This window comes from Triturus cristatus, chromosome 8 (genome assembly GCF_964204655.1).
Source record: "Triturus cristatus chromosome 8, aTriCri1.1, whole genome shotgun sequence".
Taxonomy (NCBI): Eukaryota; Metazoa; Chordata; class Amphibia; order Caudata; family Salamandridae; genus Triturus; species Triturus cristatus.
In genome coordinates, this window is record NC_140591.1 from 333,544,590 (window position 1) to 333,564,150 (window position 19,561).

The 19,561-nt window shown below is 48.6% G+C and overlaps 1 protein-coding gene across 1 annotated transcript in view; it reads left to right on the forward strand.

The window, feature by feature from the left end:
• PAN3 (poly(A) specific ribonuclease subunit PAN3) overlaps positions 1-19,561 on the forward strand; it is a 1,123,747-nt gene that overhangs the window by 234,703 nt on the left and 869,483 nt on the right. The window contains exon 4 of the mRNA XM_085621639.1: positions 5,816-5,882. Within this exon, the coding sequence (XP_085477765.1) occupies positions 5,816-5,882 (67 nt within the window). The remainder of the gene's footprint in view (positions 1-5,815; positions 5,883-19,561) is intronic.

Genomic DNA, 19,561 nt, shown 5'->3' on the forward strand with positions numbered 1-19,561 from the left:
CCAGCCAACATTACTTTTGGCCTGCCACCAGCCACGGCCCCGAAACTGTTCCAAATCAGGACAAGGGTCACCCACACCACGGTCACACCTGCAGACCGCTCTGATGAGACGTCTCCATCACATCTCATCGACGCCGACACCGGCAGGATGATTATCCACAAACTGAGGATAACTTCGGAGCCAGCTTTGGACTCCTTCCGGATCCCACTAAAAAGAAAGCTGCCTGTGGTTTCAGAACCTGTTCTTTACGAACCTTTCCACTCACCCTACCAGGATCCACAATCCTTCTCTCCCACACACTCTGACACGGATGCGTTGGAAGACTACATGGGTGAACAAGTCCCCTACCACGGAGACATGGACCCTGTCGACCAGCAGGACCCTGATCAAGCTTGGGATGACCCTGTGGACCCAGGTGCACCTCTAGATGCACAGGACCCGCAACTCTATGGAGCAAAAACATCTCCCACAGAAGACACTGCAGCGTTCAACGCTCTAATTGAACGTGCTGCGGCCAATCATGGGGTGCAGCTTCACTCTGACACCGTCGAGGACGACTTTCTTATGGACACTTTCGCATCCTCAGAAAGGCATGTAAAGACTCTGCCCATGTTGAAAGGGGTCCTCAAACCAGCCAAGGACATCTTCAAGGAACCCACCAGGGCAAGGGTGATAAACCCCAGGATCGACAAAAAATACAGATCAGCGCCTGGGGACCCTACTTACATCAGAGGCCAATTACCTCTGGATTCCATTGTCGTTGCGAATGCTCGCAAGAGGGCACACTCGCAAACGACAGGTGATGCTCCACCCTCGGACAAAGAGTCCAAGGTGTTAGAGACCTCTGGCAAGCGAATTGCCGCCCAGGCAGCTAACATATGGCGTATAGCCAATACTCAAGTGCTCCTCGCTCGCTACGATAGAGCGCACTACGACACATTAGAGCAACTACTCCAACATCTCCCTGACCAATTCAAAGAAGGTGCAGAGATCCTCATCAGGGAGGGACAGCTCCTCACGAACGCATCCATCAAGTGTGCGCTGGATGCCGCAGACACAGCTGCCAGGGCCATAAACACTAGCGTCATGCTGCGACGACATGCCTGGTTGCGAATCTCCGGATTCAAACCAGAGGTGCAAAATAACATACTCAACCAGCCTGTCAACCCCGACTATTTATTCGGCCCGGAGGTTGACACCACTCTAGAGAAAATAAAAAAGGACACGGACACTGCAAAGTCCATGGGGGCTCTCCAGACTCAGTCCTTTCGGAGCGGCTCCTTTCGTCGCCCCGGAAATAAAGGAGCAGGTAGAGGACAGGGGTCACAGCAAACATACAACAAGGGCAATACACAAACCACCTACGATAAAAACACCCGGGGTGGATATCGTGGCTCCAGTACAAAAGGCAGAGGACGCGGCTACGGCAACACCAGGTCCTCCCCCAAGAACAAGCAGTAATGCCCTCTCCCTTCCTCCCGACCACCTAACACCTGTCGGGGGAAGGCTACAGAGGTTCCTGTCCACGTGGAACTCCATCACCACGGACAGGTGGGTCAAAGATATTGTCGAATACGGTTACTGTCTAGAACTAACCTCCACTCCACCCACAATTCCTCCAAAAAACCGTCCTATGTCCTCAGAGCACTTAACGCTCTTACAGCAGGAGGTGCAAAGTATGCTTCTAAAAGGCGCTATAGAGGTCTTACCCGTCCACGAGCAAGGTACAGGGGTGTACTCCCTGTACTTTTTAATACCAAAGAAGGACGGGTCTCTCAGACCTATATTAGACCTGAGACCCCTGAACAGATACATTCTTTCCGAGCATTTTCACATGCTCACTCTACAGCAAGTCCTTCCGCTTCTCAGGCAGGGAGACTTCCTGGCTACACTGGACCTCAAGGATGCGTATTTCCATATACCCATTCACCCCTCACACAAAAAATACCTCAGGTTCACTGTCCAGGGGCAGCACTACCAATTCAAAGTCCTACCCTTCGGCGTGACAACAGCACCCAGGGTTTTCACAAAGTGCCTAGCTACTGTGGCAGCACATCTACGGAGGCAGCACATACACGTCTACCCTTACCTGGACGACTGGCTCGTTCAAGCGAAGTCAGCCCAGCAATGTGCCAGCCACATGTCCTGCACCATTCACCTCCTTCACAGTCTGGGATTCTCACTAAATTACCCAAAATCCCATCTCCAGCCCGCACACGTACAACAGTACCTAGGTGCGACTATAGACACTCTGGCGGCCACAGCTCAGCCAAAGTTAGTGAGGATCAACAGCATGCAAATGCTGATTTCCAAATTCAAACCCCAACACTCCCTTCCGGCGCGAGTGTTCATGCAGTTGATAGGCATGATGGCCTCCTGCATTTTCATAGTCCCGCACGCGAGATTACATATGCGCCCGCTTCAGGAGTGCTTAGCACGTCAGTGGAATCAGGCTCACGGACAGTTGACAGACCTAGTGTTGGTGAGCGGTCGGGCATACAACTCTCTGCATTGGTGGAATCCACAAAACCTTTGCAAGGGCCGACCGTTCCAAGAGCCTGTTCCACAGATAATACTGACAGCGGACGCGTCTCTCCAGGGATGGGGAGCTCCTGTACTCCACTACACAGTGCAGGGACTATGGACAACACAACAGAAGAAGATGCACATCAACCTTCTGGAACTGATGGCAATCTTCCTAGCTATGAAAGCATTCAAAGTACATCTGTGCAACAAGGTCGTGTTGATCCGGACGGACAACATGACCGCAATGTACTACATACAGAAACAGGGAGGAACACACTCTCCACAGTTGTCTCATCTGGCTCAGAGCATGTGGAAGTGGGCCATTCAGAGGAACATGTTCCTCATGGCAGAACACCTCCCCGGCAAGGACAACCAGATGGCGGATCTGCTCAGCAGACACAGCCACCAGATGCACGAGTGGGAGTTACACCCATCAGTACTCCAGCCGTACTTCCAGCAGTGGGGTCATCCGGAGATAGACCTGTTCGCCACAAGCGAAAACGCAAAATGCCAAAGCTTTGCCGCCAGGTTCCCACATCCGCAGTCGCAGGGCAATGCGATATGGATGAACTGGTCCGGCAGATTTGCGTACGCTTTTCCCCCAGCACCACTTATACCGCTGGTGGCACGCAGACTCAGACAACACTCACTGACCCTCTTCCTGGTTGCTCCAACGTGGGCACGCCAGCCGTGGTACACCACCTTTCTCGAACTTTCCGTGGTGCCGCATCAAAGGCTGCGGATCAAACCCGCGCATTTGACGCAGAACCATGGAGACATTCAGCACCCAGATCCGCAACAGCTGAACCTGGCAATCTGGCTCCTGAAGTCCTAGAGTTTGGCTACCTAAACCTGCCACCTGACTGCATGGACATCATTAAGGAAGCCAGGAGACCCACTACCAGAGCTTGCTATGCAGCCAAATGGAAGAGGTTCGTCATTTATTGCAATAATGACATTAACCCGCTAGACGCATCCATACAAAACATAATTTGTTATCTATTACACCTATACCGATGCAATCTGGCGTACACCTCTATACGTGTCCATTTGACCGCCATATCAGCCTATCTGCAGACCAGGCAGCACCTCTCTCTATTCAGAGTGCCTGCCATCAAAGCATTCTTGGAAGGCCTCAAACGAGTCATTCCTCCAAGTCACCCACCGGCTCCAATGTGGAACCTCAACTTGGTCCTCACACGCCTGATGGGTCCACCCTTTGAACCTCTACACTCATGCGAGCTTCAATTCCTTACCTGGAAAGTAGCTTTCCTAGTAGCGATCACTTCTTTAAGAAGAGTTAGTGAACTCCAGGCACTAACCATTCAAGAGCCATTTATACAGGTTCACGCCAACAGGGTCGTACTACGTACCAACCCAAAATTCATGCCCAAGGTAATATCGCAGTTCCACATGAATCAAAATATTGAACTGCCTGTTTTCTTCCAAAACCCACAGACTGTCGCAGAAAGAGCACTCCATACACTAGATGTAAAGAGGGCCATAATGTACTACATCGACAGGACTAAAGCCTTTAGGAAGACAAAACAACTTTTCGTTGCCTTTGCCCCACACCACAAAGGTAACGCTATCTCCAAAGCAGGTATAGCCAGATGGATCGTTAAGTGTATTCAAATTTGTTATCAAAAGGCTAAACGCACATTAACGATTCCCCCACGAGCCCACTCAACACGTAAGTTAGGGGCCTCCATGGCTTTTCTAGGAAACATTCCCCTGCATGATATATGTAGAGCAGCCACCTGGTCCACTACACACACATTTACAAAACACTATTGTGTAGATGTGCAATCAAAACAGCAGGCAGCTGTAGGACAGGCTGTTCTCAAAACTCTTTTTCAGACCGCTGCAGCTGGCACGGGTAGCCGCCGCTAATAGAGGGCACTGCTATGTATTCTATGCACAGATATGAATTCAGCAGCCCACATGCCTCGAACTGAATATGCTACTTACCAGTATGCATCTGTTCTTGGCATGTAGGGCTGCTGACATTCATATCGCCCTCCCTCCTCCCCGGCGCCTGTAGCAGCTGCAGCTCTCAGAATTACTGTAAGCATGGTCATCACTTTCTATATCTACTCCATCACTGCCACAATGGCGAAAAACAATCTGAGGATGGAGAGGATGCCCATGCGCACTGTAGTCCAGGGGAGGAGTCACCTATCCCAGGATACTTCGAAGACTCTTCCAGGACAACAACGTGCAAACATCCGGACCCAACACTAGGCGGCGATCTATGCACAGATATGAATGTCAGCAGCCCTACATGCCAAGAACAGATGCATACTGGTAAGTAGCATATTCATTACACCTCTATGTACTGGTGGAATGGTGTTAAAATTCGCTATCTCTGGCCACAGCTGCCATTTCTATATCAGTGTCTACTTATTAAAATATCCCGCAGAAAGCTTCCATGGCCATTCCCAGCAGCTAGTTAAGCACCGAGCCTTGTCTCGGTATCTTCAGGTTTATTGGTTTCGTGACCTCCAGGCCACTGCCCAGCACAGTAGCACTGTCAAATGTTTGTGACCTGACAGGAAGGTTGCCCAGTTCATTTACTATGTGCTTTCTTTTCACGGTATAACTTGGTTAACCTAAAGAGCACAAGAGGTTGTGCTATGTCTCCGGTTTCAATAATTCTTAGGAGTTTTGCTACACCACAGTTAACCATTTAAGTATCTGGTAGTAGCATAGCCAATAGGTCTCGCCTTTGGGGCCTTATAAGTATTTAGTTATGCAGCACAATATCCTTGGTGCAACAACATCAACTGTTGCATTGCTAAACGCTTATAAGGTCCCAAAGGCGAGACCTATTGGCTATGCCAATGCTTGTTTGGAGGATGTCCTGGTAGGGACATGCAAGTGTGGTACCTGCCTCATCTGTTATTTTAGCGCTATTAAGCAGTAGGTTAATGTTCCACAATAAGCGACTAGTCAATATGTCAATGTATGAAATCTGCCAATGTTGCCGAACAATGTATGCAGGTAAGTAACTTCATGAATATTTACATTAATTTGTGCATGTTCTGTGCAGCTGTAGCCCAAAGAATTCGGTCATGCCCATACATTTTTTGCCTGGCATTCTATCCATCAGCAATCTGTTTTTCCTTAGAGTTCCCAGGATAAGGGTTCTTACCTATCCCACAGCACTTTACTGCTGGATGCTTATGAAATGTAATTAATCCTCTAAATCATGTGTTGTACTTTATCTGCTTATCCCAAAATAATTTGCAGCGTGCTTATTTGGGATTTTTTTCTTTATTTCTTGTAGAGGATGACAAACAGCAGCAGTTCGCCTAGCCTTCTCAATGACAGTGCCAAATCCTATTCAGGGCATGGTAAGGATTTCTGCATAGAGTATTAAATTGATATGCTGGTACAGTGGCAATTCTTAATCAGTGGCATGCATTGGATTAAAGGACACGTAATTGAGACGATTACATTCCCTAAAGAAATAAACAGTACATAGAAAATATGCTTCAATTAGGAGAGTGATCTTAGTAGTAGAAGTCACTCATGACCCTGAAGCATGAGGAGGTTAGAGGTAACAATAAAAATTCATTTTTATGGAAAGATTTTAAAACATCACTCCCAGTGAGATGATTTAAAAGAAAAAGTACATGGATATAAAAACACTTATTCATGAGAATGTTTAAACACTGCAAGTACAGGTAAATCACTGCATGGTAAAATGAATCCAGCTCTGGTATTTGATTTATTTATACCCTTCTATTTGATGATCTTGAGCACTTTGTCATTGTTCCTTAGGGTAATGCATCTTTTAATGCCTGTCCGCAGCCGTGTCTCCTTTCTCAAATTGCTCTATAGAAGAGGCAGTTGTAATGAGAAGCCCAAGTCCATTATATGTCTGCCCCTCAAACCTTTTGTCTAATCTCTCTTGATTTTTCTCTTCTATCTTTGTGCATTGGTTTCCTCTCACTTTTCTTGGATGTTTTATCAGATTACATGAATTTCTCTGTTTTTTTTTTTTTTGTCAAAGTTTTTATTAAATGTTGTTGCACAATAATAAGAAACAAGCAGGATAATACAAGTTCCAAAGATCGGCGGATATTGCTTACATGCAGCTAATTAGTAGTTACAGAGTCAATCAATAAATCCGTCAACATTGTCAGACCTAACATATTCCTTGGATTAACAGCAAAACTAAACCTGGCCGTTATCAAGCTTGATTATATGTATCGTTGGAATACACTCCAGACTAGTAAAACAAAACTCAGGAGATTAAGTAGGTAATAGAGTATATATTCTACATGTTCCAAAGCTGGAGGCGTTCATACCGAGCGCAACCCCCTGTATTCCTCCATGTCGAAAGTGTGACAGTGCGGTTACAGTTGCCGGTAGTATGAAGGCACACTGGGTAGCCTACAACTGTAGCGGAGAAATCCAGTCCACCATTGTGTTCATGGCCAATATCAAGTGGAACTCTACCAACGCGGAGGGTAACATAACTCTAAGGAACGAAAACCCTCTCCCTCCCCCAAAACCAACAAAAATGGTGGTGATGCCAGATGTGCAGTGTGGTGGATAGATGGGACATATCGGAGCGAATGTGTATACTGTTGTATGCGTGGTTGCCATCGTCACACTAGAACTAGCTGGGTGTGTCACACATAGCAGTGCGAGAGTGGTGGTGATGGGTGACCTAAAACTGAAAAAGATGCATGTCTCTAAGGGAAGGTGGACATACGGCTAGTGGAATCCCGTGAGTAAGATGGGAATCTAATGGACCCCATTTATATTTTAAAAAATGTATAGTGTCTGAATATATCCGTCACCCTCTCTAGACCGAGTATTCTCCTGAGTCGAGCTTGCCACATTGACAGGGTGGGGGCCGTTGTCTTTTTCCAAGCCGCTGCGATGGCAATTCTGGCCGCCCCTAAGCAGGTCCAGAGAATGAACTTGTCTGCTGTGGTTTGATGTCAGAGAGGGGTCTCTAAGGCCCACAAGTACCCCCTCAATAGTTGTTAGTATGGGGTATCCCAAAATAGTTTTGATATGAGCTAGTATCTCCTCCCAGAAGGGTCTGAGCATAGGGCAGTCCCACCAAATGTGTTGAAAGACGCAAAGGAAGTCACAGCCCCTCCAGCACGTCAGATGTGTTCGGGAATATTTTTGGGAGTTTGGTGGGGTATAGGTACCAGTCTGTCATAGTTTTTAGGTGAGCCTCCCGCAATGCCAGGGAGTGGTTGAATCTGACTGTATCTGACCATATCCTGGCCCATTCCCAGTTGGTTATGTCCCTCTGAGTTATCCCCTCCCACATGGCCATGTATCGTGGTCTTGGTGTGGGGGTGGAAGCTAATAAAAGCTTATATAAAAAAGAGATGGCACCTTTCATAGAGATAGCTGTTTGAACGACTTTTTCGGATTTAGTTTTCTCTCGCGTAGCAGCGTCATGGATCTGAGGTGTGAGGACCCAGTGCTTAAGTTGAAGGTAGTGATAGTGTTCCTCTGGGCCTAAATGAAATTCTCCTCTTCATGTCTCGAAAGTCAGGATGTCATCATTGTGAAATAGATCTTGTAGCATGAGGCAGCCCCCCTCCTTCCAGGCATCAAAGGGCCCTTAGCGAAGAGCTGGTGGGAATGCCGGATTGAAGTGTTTTGGAGTATGTGGTGAGGGAAACTTAGTCCAGTCAGCCCCTCCTGAGACAGAGTCCCATGTCCTCAGAACAGTGCATGTGGGGGTGCTAATATAGGCGTTAGCTGGTCTGTAATCAATGTTTTTCCGAGGCCCGTTTGGACCACTCTGTCGCTATCCGGAGTTGTGCGGCCTTGTAGTAGAGGCCAAGGTCGGGTAAACCTACACCCCCCTCGTCCCTTGGTTGCCGTAGCAAGTGCAACGATAGGCGCCCAGCCGCCCTGCCAGACAAAATGAGTAATGATGGATCACAGTTTAGGGAGAAGGTCTCTATCAAGTTGTATAGGCAGTGCATGAAAGAGGTATAAGAATTTCAGAAGCACTGTCATTTTATTTTAATTGTGTGTATGCGGCCTAGCCAGGAAATGAAAAATGGCTTCCACCATTTGAGGTTGCCCTGGAGTTGGGGGGGTGGGGGGGGTGGAATTGGCCTTGTAAAGACCTGGCACCGTCTGAGTCAGCTGTACTCCCAGATATTGAAGAGAGCGCTTTTCCCACTGAAAGGAAGTGTATGGCTTCAATGCCTCCACCTCATGTATGGAAGGGAGAACGCTGGTTCGGTTAGGTGTAAAAGAATATCATCTACAAATAGTGACAGTTTGTGGTCATCCCCTGCGAAGGGCAGCCCCGTTATTGTGGGATTTTCCCGTATGTACATTGCGAGTGGGTCGATACTCTGGGCAAACAACAAGGGTGACTGTGGGCACCCCTGTCTCGTCCCTCCAGTAAGGGGAAAGAAGTTGGATGGTGTACCGTTTACCTGCACGCGAAAGCGGGGCTTAACATAATTGGCCCTGAGCATATTGATAAATTTATCTGCAAAGCCAAAGCGTTTGAGAGTAGTAAAAAGGAATGGCCAGTCCACCCTGTCGAAGGCCTTTTTGGCATCTAGCCCAACCAACACCGCCGGTATATTACGCTTGGTCGCCTTCTCAATCAGGTGGATCGTCCATCGAATGTTATTGTGGGTTTGCCTGCCTTTTATAAAACCCTTATTTGTCGGGTGGATGAGGTCTGGTAGCAGTTCGTTCAGACGGCAGAGTATAGTTTGCCGTCTAGATGTAAGAGAGCAATAGGGCGATAGGAAGTGCATAAATGGGCCTTTTTTCCGGGCTTGGGGATCACCGTGATGACCTCCTCCGTCATTGTGGGGGTGACTTGTACCTCATCCTCTGTTTTATTGAAGAGTTGTGTTAGGTGGGGGATAAGATCGGCCGCGAAGGTCTTCTAAAAAAAAAAAAAAAGCTGTTAGGCCATCAGGACCCGGTGAGTTATTGGGCTTAGGTGACTTAATAGCCTTACATACCTCGTTGCACGTAATAGGGGCCGTAAGGGCATCGTTATGGCTCTGAGTGACCTGTGGAAGATTCAATGCCTGCAAATAATCATGTTGTGCTGTGGGGTCTAGGTTTTCTCCTGTATAGAGCTGTTTGTAAAAGTTTCTAAATATATTGGCCTTTCTTGTGTCCATAGACTCCAATCTACCCTTGCTGTCCTGTATGTTCCCAATGAACTCCCGCTCCCGTTTTTCCCTGTGTTGCCTCGCCAGGTGGGTGCCAATTTTATTGCCCAGTGTGTAGGATATTTGGCGAAGCCGCAAGAGGGTATACTCCGCTCTGTTATTGTAGATCGCTTTTAGTTTCCCTCGCAGGGTGGTGAGTTTGCGCTGCGTGTCCCTGGTAGGGGCCTTTTTGTGCGCCTTCTCTACTATGTCTAATTCTGCCTCCAGTGACACTTTTTCCTTGGTTCTCTGTTTAAGGGTAGCGCTAAGCTCGAGGCATTTGCCCCTAATTACTGCTTTAAATGCATCCCAGTTGTTGAAAATGGATGTGTCTTGTGGGGAGTTAAGATCAAAAAATTCCGTGATGGAGGATCTCAAGGTGACCCGCAGCAGCCGATCTCTACCATTTAGTGGACTTGGGCGATGTGGTACTCCAGCTAAGGCAGATTGCGACCGGGCAATGGTTTGAGATGGTGAGCGGAAAAATCTTCGCTTCCTGGAGGGAACCCAACAGGCTTTGACTCATAAAAAATATAGTCTAACCTGGAGTAGGTGCGGTGTACATGCGAAAAAAAGGTATCATCCTTAGTCTCCGGGTAGAGTGTGCGCCAAGTGTCCCGGAGACCAAGGTTGTGTATTGTCTGTTTCACCGTAGAGGGGAAAGAACTTGTTGCAGCCCTATGAGTATGTGTACTGTTGAGGTCTGCCTGCCAAGTGAGATTAAAATCACCCATGAGTATTATCGGGCCTTCTGCAAATTCTCCGATCTGTTTTAAGAGGGCAGTTAAGAAGGCCGGTTGGGGGCGTATGCTGTGACGAATGTGCATAATGTGCCCATCAGTTTACCCGTAACCATGATGAGACGCCCATCTTTGTCAGCGTGAACCGCCTCTGGTTGAAATTTGGTTGTCGTATGAAAAGTAGGGCCATTCCTCATTGCTTTGTCCCCGCTGAGGCTCTGCAGATAAGGGGGAATTGTTTGTGCCTCAGCCTCATCTCTTCATCTCTTTTTAAATGTGTCTCTTGGAGGGCCACAACGTCAAAGTGGTGATCCATAAGATATTTCCAAACCTTCTGACGTGTAAGCGGCAAATTTAACCCCTTAAAGTTCCATGAAGCGACGGTAATTACCATGTGATCGTGACTCCCCCGTCCCCCCCCCCCCCCGCCCCCACCCCCCCCTGTGCTCCATGGCAATTCCACCTCACCTCGCCACTGGCCTGGATCGCTAGTGTCCCTAATCTTCGTGTAATCTCGTACGAATGACAGCATCTCCAACATGTGTAGACGGATGCCCAGTTACTGACATCCACCCACCACCATTCAAACAGAAAAAACAACCCCCCTCCCCAAATAAATCAAAAAGGAAAACCCCAACAATATCAACATCAGTGAGAGTCCGGTAGATGTAATGTCCTGACTGAAGATAGTGTCGCCCCTCCGGGCTAGTCGGTGGCGATCGGGCCGAAGTCCCTCCCCACGCCTCTCCTGAGTGTTCAAAAAAGGAATGTCGCCATATTCATATATTCCTTAAGGAGTGTGCGGATACACCCATCGTCAATGTATAAAGTCACAAGCCTCCGTGCCTCCACATTCAGGAGGGCCATATGCTGATCCTATGATGTAAGGACGCGAACCCCCAATGGCTACATTAAGGTAAATCAGTAAGTGTCACCTCTACCATCACTTGTGTGCACCCCTCGAGCTCGTAGACCACTGGGATCTTCTGGCTTTGTTGCCGTTCTTCCCTCCTGACAGTCCCGGCAGGCGATCCCCCTCAACTGGAGGGAGGCCCAACAAGCGGAGACTCTCGTCGAGCTCTGTGATGTGGTGGGGTTTATTGTCATAATCAAAGCTCAGGCCAAACGGGTAGGTCCATTTATATTTCACATGAGTCTCTTGCAGTTTCATTGTTAGGGGGCGCAATTGGTGTCGTCTGACCAATGTCGCCGAGGCTAGGTCCTGATAGAGAGTGCATTTGTGTCCCTGGAATGAGACTTCTCCCTTCTTCCTAGCCTCCTGTAGGATTGCTTCTTTGACTTTGAAAGAGTGAGATTTAACTAACACATCTCGTGTTAGACCCCTCTGCTAGTTCCGGAATTTGTTTGTTGTCGCGCCGAGCCCTGTTTTCAAGATCTTAGGCTTTCAGTTGAGCTGCTGCTGTTGAAGGTCCTGCAACTGTTTGCGCATTTCCTTTGCGTGTTGTTCCAATCCCTGGGTTTGTGTTTCCAGGTCCACCACCATTGTGCCCACCGAATCCACGTCCTGTAGCGAAGTGAAACACGTGGAGAGGTCTGTGCAGAGCTGATCGATGGAGGCCTTCATGTCTTGGTTTAACTCGGCATGAAGCTCAGCCTTAAAGTCACGCAGGGAGGACAACGTTCGTCTTTGGTGAGGGCCATGTCGGTCATGAATTCTCCCTGGTCAGGAGGCTGCCGTTTGTCTGAGTGGTGGAAGAAACTGGTGACCTTGGGTGGCAGTGGTGCCTTCTTCGGTGGCATAGAGGCGGGCTCCCTGGTGCCCCGTGCCTGGTGGGGTGAGACTTTTGCTATGGGGGCCAGTGGCTCCTTTACAGGTCGCGGTGGACACTGTTAATAGGGGTTGGTGATATCGAGGCCCCTCAGGTGCTTCTGTCCTGGTTTAGCGGCCTAGCGATGGAATAGCCAAGTGGGGGGGAGCCGCTGTCCCGAGAAGCGCCAGTGGAGCAGGGCCGCAACAGGAGGTCCCCTTGTCCCAGGGGGTCAGCAGTGACGCAGTGCTATGTTAACAATGCAAGGCCTGGAGTTACGTGGTGCAGGGAGCCATTAGCAGTTTGCGTGTTCCAGCAAGTTGGTCTTCAGGCAACCGCCATCTTAGAGTCAGGCAGGGGTAGACAGGTCGCTGAGGATCAGCGAGGCCGCGTTTGAAAGCCGCAGGAGCACATCTCCGTGGTCGTGTCTCATAAATCTCGCCTACCGGTTCTCTGTAATGGGGCCGCCTCTGCAGGGGGCAGGGGGCAGCGTCCTCCCCCCTCGTGTGTCCCCCTTTGCGTCGGTTGGAAGGCCTCCCGCCCGTCCGTGGTGCTGTGCAGCTGCTGGGTGTACTCACCACTGTTGAGGTCTGTAATACAGGGCGCTCGCAGGGTCGTGACTGGGTTGGGGTGATGTCGCTTGCCCCCTGCAGCCGATCGCCGCTATCAATACTCCCTAAGCGGCCACCATTTTGAAAAGTCCGGAGGCTGCATCGGCGGGATTCAGAGAGGCTCTCCTAGGTCAAAATTCTGCAATTTAGGGCCCCCCCAACATCGCTGGTAGGTGTGGAGGCGCTTGTGCACATCGATGGGAGTGGTGCGCTCGGTAGCTCACTGGATTTGCTCCTTCCACGCGTCTCCCCTCGCACCGGGCATGGAGCTCCTCAGTCATCTGTCGCGCTCTGCAAACAACGGGCTCGCTCACCGCTTAGGCAGTCCGAGGATGCAGGTTGACCGCTGAGTCGTGGAGGGGTTTAAAAGACGCCGCCGATCCCGCATGGAGGAGTGCCAGCCGGGCTCCTCAGGTGGCTGCCGTTTTGGGTGGTCTCATAGAAGCGACAGTGCTCAAATGGGCTCACCGAGGCTGGAAATCGGTGTTCTGGGGCCACCTCTGCTGCACTGGTAAATCTGGGAGTGTTAACACATACGAAGGGTGAGTGTGGTGCGCATTGGAGGTCGCTGGGCACTCAAGCCGCCGGCGTGGGTCGGGAGCCAGACAATTCACGTCCGCTCGGCCATCCTGCCCGGATACGCCCCCGAAATTCCCTGTTTTTAAAGCATTTTAGTTAAAATTCACAAGAAGCTTTGGCACTTTTATTTTTATGCACTACCTTATCAATCTTTCTCTATTGTTTCCTTACTTGATAGAATGAGGTCTTTTGTCCAACCATTATTTTCTCACTTCTCTCTCTTTTGGATCACTCCTGTTAGGTCTAACTGGGCCCTCTCCATGAATGCAGGGCGGTTAATATTAAGTAGAGCCAAACATCTACTTAATTTTGTCTTCTGTTCATAACATCTGCATTATATCCGATATATTCCTAATTTTTGATAGGTGTTTCATTCCTTTTACTCAGAACAGATGAATAAGCTTTCAATAAACCATGCATACAGAGAACATAAGATAATATTGTCTTAGTCTACATACTTGCTACTAAACTAATTCTAGTGTTGGATTAATTCCTTTGATTTACAGATGTTCTAGTCCTAGCACAACTATAATAAGTAATTGTATGTAATGTGTGTTTTTTGTCAATCTAGGTAATTGTGTTCAGCAAAATGCCATTCCAGGGCACCTAACACATGTATCCAAAAATTCAAATATTCCAAAAAGGTTGCATCATTCAACAAGTGTTTTGCAGCTCGGAAGCTGCTTTTAAATTAATCGTATCTCTTGTCTAAGGAAAGCAAATAAATCCCTTCCAACTAGTGAGGAGCATGAAGTTGTTCTGGGGAGAATCTGTTTTTGGAACCTTATCCTGGTCTATTTTACATATTTACTTTAAAGGATTGATCCATATACTGATTGAATTGTGATTGTTTGTTGAAAATATTTTGTTACTTTATGGCCACTCACTCACTCCTGGACCTCGTTTTAATTCAAATGAGAACGTATGCCCCCACTTGTTGGAATTGATTTAGTTGCAACTCTTAGACAATATGGAACACGTGTTGGTTGATTTTTTTTGTTGAATAGTTTAACTTTTATATATATATATATATATATATATATATATATATATATATATAGCAATGCTTGTGAAATGTTAATTTGTTTGCTATTGGAATGTAAGGTTGTTTTCTAGATTGATTTTATTTTTGTGTACAATTAAATATGATTGTTGTAATATCCACAGGATAATTTCTTACGGTGACTCACAGCTGTTTATTTCAGAATTAGTAAAAACGGTTAGGGGAGGGGGTTAACTGTTGCTAAAGAGAACACCAGGTGCTGGACAGTATCTCCCTATTTCCCCTAGCAAAAATCTATTTATGAAAGGTTTGGGGGGGTGCTATATATCTCCCTAAGCCCCTTTAAGATTACCCTCTCACCCCATTCTTAAAGCATTTCTCTTACTGCCTTATCTTTAAACCCTTACACATAACATGTACCACTTGCCTTTAATCCCTGACCCTTAAACCTGTTCTTACCCCTTTACCCATAGCACCTTAACTTTGCTGATAGTCCTTACAGCCTTACCCATTTACACCTACTTTTGTACCCTTACTGTTACCCCTCCCCTTAATCACTTACTGTTGCCCGTCACCCCTTACCTTTAACCACTTACCCATAACTCTTACCCCAACCCCCATCCTAACAAAATCATATTCAGCTTTCTAATATATTTATTTGTTGTACGACTTTCAATGAAATGACAAACAGTGAGATGATCTGCGATAAAATTGTAGTCTATGGGGATGTGGCCAAGATGGCAGCGGAGTAGTACCGTTATTTCAGAGCTCCACTCGCCAGGGTTGAGAAAGGCATCCACATGGCTATCCTGTGACTCCAGTGGCGGAGAAATTGTGGCCCTGTTGCCCCAGTCTCTAATGGATTAGGCAGAACAAAAAGCACCCTCCCGATTCAGCCCAGATCAACTTTGGAGACACTGAAGCTCTGTGCGGGAGCTGAGGCCGTGTGAGCGGGGCGGCTGTCATGCAGGACCGATGCGGAGGCAGGAGAGCTTCGTGGCTGCGACGAGTGTGGACGGCGACATAGACAGAGGCCTGGCTGCGCTCCCGTGCAGGAGACGCCACGGATCAGCGCTAGTGGCCCTGCAGTGGCACACTAAGTGACCTGCGGTAAGGAGGCCTGATCGGACCCCGGAGCCGTGGACCGGTGACTGAGGAGGAGGCCCGGTGTTGAGGCCGGATTGCTGGCACACCACCTTCAGCAGTGCCCCCATCCAGATGGGCAGGTGAAGATAGTCACCATAGGCGGAAAAGGCTGGATTGGAGGGCAGAGGCCTAAGCTGGGCCCAGACAACGTACCAGGGGCCCATGTGTCCGATTATTGCCGTGGTCGCAGGCTGCCTGGGTCCACACACACACCTCCAATAGCAGGTAGGCCGAGCCGGCTGGGGGCTGGGCACTGCAAACTTGAGCCGTGAGACCGTGCTGTAATCCGGTCATTGGGAACTGACTTTCTGCCAATCTCAGAGCCCACGCTGCCCGTCAGTGACTCATCTGGCATAGCTCCCCCTGTTGCTTGCCAGCTGGAGACGTGTGAAGGCTGGGGGATATGATTGGCTTTGGGAAGTCCCTCTGAAGCTCAGTAATGGTATGGTTGAGCGGCCATTTTGACTACCACATGGAGGCCTGCATCTATATCAGAAGGCGCGCCCCCTGGGCCCACGAAGTAGCTTGTGCCGGTGAGGTGGTGCGTGGTGGGCCCCCAGAGACTGGGCTGCGGTCCTTGACGCTCCTGCGCCCTTCCGGTGACAGACAGTGAGCTGGTATCAAGGATTACCGATGCACAGGCGTGCTGGAAGTAGACAATTTTCACCCTGTAACACCTCCTTTGAAAAGTTACTTGGCCGGAGTGACGCTGACCCACAGTAATGACTACACCATGGACCAAGAAGGACGCTACTATTAAAGAACTCCTACAGAATCCGGGCGCAATGAAAGCAGGGAGTCTTGGTTCTGAGCACCAGTTTGCCCAGCCCTCTGAGAAAGACGTGGACCCGGCTGGAGAACACGCAGATGATCCAATCACACGGGGCTTCATGGAGAAACTGTTTAGTACCCTCAGTGAGGACTTCGCAAACCTGCGGCAAGACGTGGCCTCTGACATCAAGCAGCTGAGAACGGAGATTCAAGAGGTCGGAGACCGTGTGGAGTCCCTGGAACATGGTGGGGACCGCAGGGAGGAAGAAATCACAGAACAGGCCAGAGAGCTATTAGATCTTTGGGAGCGCAACAGTGAGCTTTATCTCAAGCTGGAAGGTCTTGAAATTCGTTTGAGGTGATCAGACATCCGCATCAAAGGCGTGCCACTTCAAGCAGACAGCGGCAATCTGGAGGAATGGGTGCTTCACTTCTTCCGTCACATCGCGCTGGTATTGGGCGATAAGGAGATCGCCTTGTATCGCACCCATCGCACTGGGAGGCCTGCCTTCGGCCCGGGACAGCAGCAAGATAACCTCACCTGCCTTCACTCATATCGGCAGAAAGAGGTGATTGAGTGCCACCCGCGACCAGGCGACCGTTGCGTTCAAGGGTCTGCAAGTGGGAGTCTTCCAGGACCTTTCACCTCTCACTCTTCAACGCTGCAAAACCCTGAAGCCAGCCACGACGGATGTCCGAAACCAAGGTATTCGCTACTGATGGGGCACCCATTCAGACTGTGCTGTGAGTGGTGCGACCTCTGAAGGAAGCGCAGGATATCCTCGGGGCTGACCTGGAGGACGAAGGAGGTTCCGAACAGCTAGAGGACCGCCTGTCAACTAAGTGGCCACCCTAGCTGAATCGGAGACTAGTTCCCAGAAGGGGAAATACCACAAAACCCTCGGAAGAGAACGCCAGAAAAAGAGGGAAGCCCTTCTACGGCAGATACAAACCCGCGAGGGCATGGGGGACCCGCCTAATGACTGATCACAACTGACGCTAATCCAGGGCCCACAGATGGAGACGGCGTATTGAAAACCTGGAGCGAGCGACTTCGGCCTTGGCGAGGGGAGCCCAACCCCTGGAGTGCGATGCAGGGGTGTGGAATTTATTAAAATATCTACTTGTCCATGGGGCAGGTTGCTTCATAAATCTACTTTTCCTGTAGCAAAATCGACTTGTCCCTTTGGTGCCATGTTGTGCGGCGACAAATTATGGCAGCAATCATTATATAAGAGCTCTTATATAGCCTCTCTGATTATGCCAGGGCTCATACCATAGTAGTGTTTGAATACTAGCAATCCCTTAACGTTGCTACGTTTCCGCAGATCTACATACTGGGACTGAAGGTAGTGGTAAACAATAGTTCCAGGGTTGGAATGTCCTTCTGAGTCTGTGCAAACCTACTAACTTGCATGTTTTAAGGGTTCTCAACAACTCTTCTCTAATCTTTTCCAATACTGAGAAATGTTGGAAATTTACTCCTGACAATGGCAGAAGTAATCTTTCTTCCAGAGTTGTGAAAAAAATGGTTGGAGGGAAAATAAACTTGCAAACACTCAGGTTTTCGCATGAGCAAATCTACAAATGCATATTTGCGCATGCTAAAACGCAGTTCACAAATATTTTCTAGGAGTACTATCTCTTGCCCTACTGCTGTAAATTCGTGTGAATTCACGAAAGCCATATTGCTGCCCTTAATGCAAGGACATCAGTGGCAGCTGGTGTTAAGGGGCGAAAGGGGCTTTGCCCCACTAGCTTCCGGACTAAGATCCGACGGGGAGGAGAAAAGAGAATGTGTACACAATGTAGCAGCTCCCTTCCTAGAAAAAAAAAATGGAATTTGTATTCAACACGATGCAGTGAGCACTTCATTTGATTCAAATGAAGTGCTCACTGCTTCGTGTGAATAAAAATGTTTTTTTTTTTTTTTGAAGGGATGAGGTCACGTCAGAGACCTCCTGCGCATGTGCTGGCCGGGGCGAGGACTATTGCTCGCCCTCGATGCACAATTTAGAAGTGATGTCCGCATGAAGGGAGTGACCAGAAAAAGCAGAAAATGGTTGGTTTTCAATAGGGCACATATACTGTCGCCCAGTCGATATTAGCACGCTATTTAAATGAATGGTAAGGGGCAGGGCTAGTGGGTGAGAGAGAGTAGTGGGTGGCAACAATTGGAGCACCCATTGCCTTCGCGGTACTTTTAGGCCTCCTGGTTGGATAATGGAAGCTGGGGGCGTGGGCTGTGGAAGAGTTGGCTGTGCAGCTCTGATTCCGGCATAATCGGCATGCAGGCATCAGGTGTGCTGTATTCCTGTTGGCTGTGTTTGATCAGGACGGACTTGCTGTGAACCCGACTGGCGATCCGGTAAGTATAACATTTGAGATAAAATCATGTTAGGAAGATCGTTATATATATGACGGATGGGGCCTTATTTGCATGCATACGAATATAGAAGCAAAACCCTTTAAATGTGGTGTGGTGTACAGTTTGTGTCTCAACATAAACTGTGCGATGGCTGTAAGCGAGGTAAACTTTTATGCTCCAAGCCTCCCCCTTTAAAAAAAAAATCACATTGCTACCTCTGAGTTAGAAATGGTCTGAAAGAACTCTGAACTTGCTTTTAACTAGGGCTTCCTATTACATATTATAAAGTTCTTGAGGGCACAGCAGCTGCGAGATTTCTGTGGATAAGTCACACAATTCTGATAGCGTTAAAAGTCTGGCAGTATGTGTGAAGGGCATTGGTGCACATGCACGGTCTCTTGGCGCTGTGTAATATATCTCTGGCTACTTCATTTTCAGTGCTGAATTCAAATTCGGGACGAGAAGAATCCGTGCATAGTGTGTATACTGCTCAGATTTTCAGCAGGAAAAGATAGGTAAACGGCCACAGGTATGGGGTAATGAGAGGTCGGGACCGGTGCAAGGTACAGCAGAGAGGTACTGAGCAGCAACAGGTACAAAGAGAAAGTGGCAGGGACAGTGAGGCATACGGAAAAAGAGACGCAAGGCTGGATGAGACAGGCGTACAAGCAAGGGCACTAGCTCTGTTCTTGCTACTTTGCATCCCTTCACTTCCCTGCATGAGATCCAGGTCTCCTATTTTCCTGCATGCCCTCCCTTCCACTCAAAAACCTCACCAGCCGCCCCTGAAGGACATGTACCAAGGGTGCACTTTTGAGACTTTCTTTAATAATTGGGCCCCTAATTTGGTCTGGCGTTAACATGACCTTT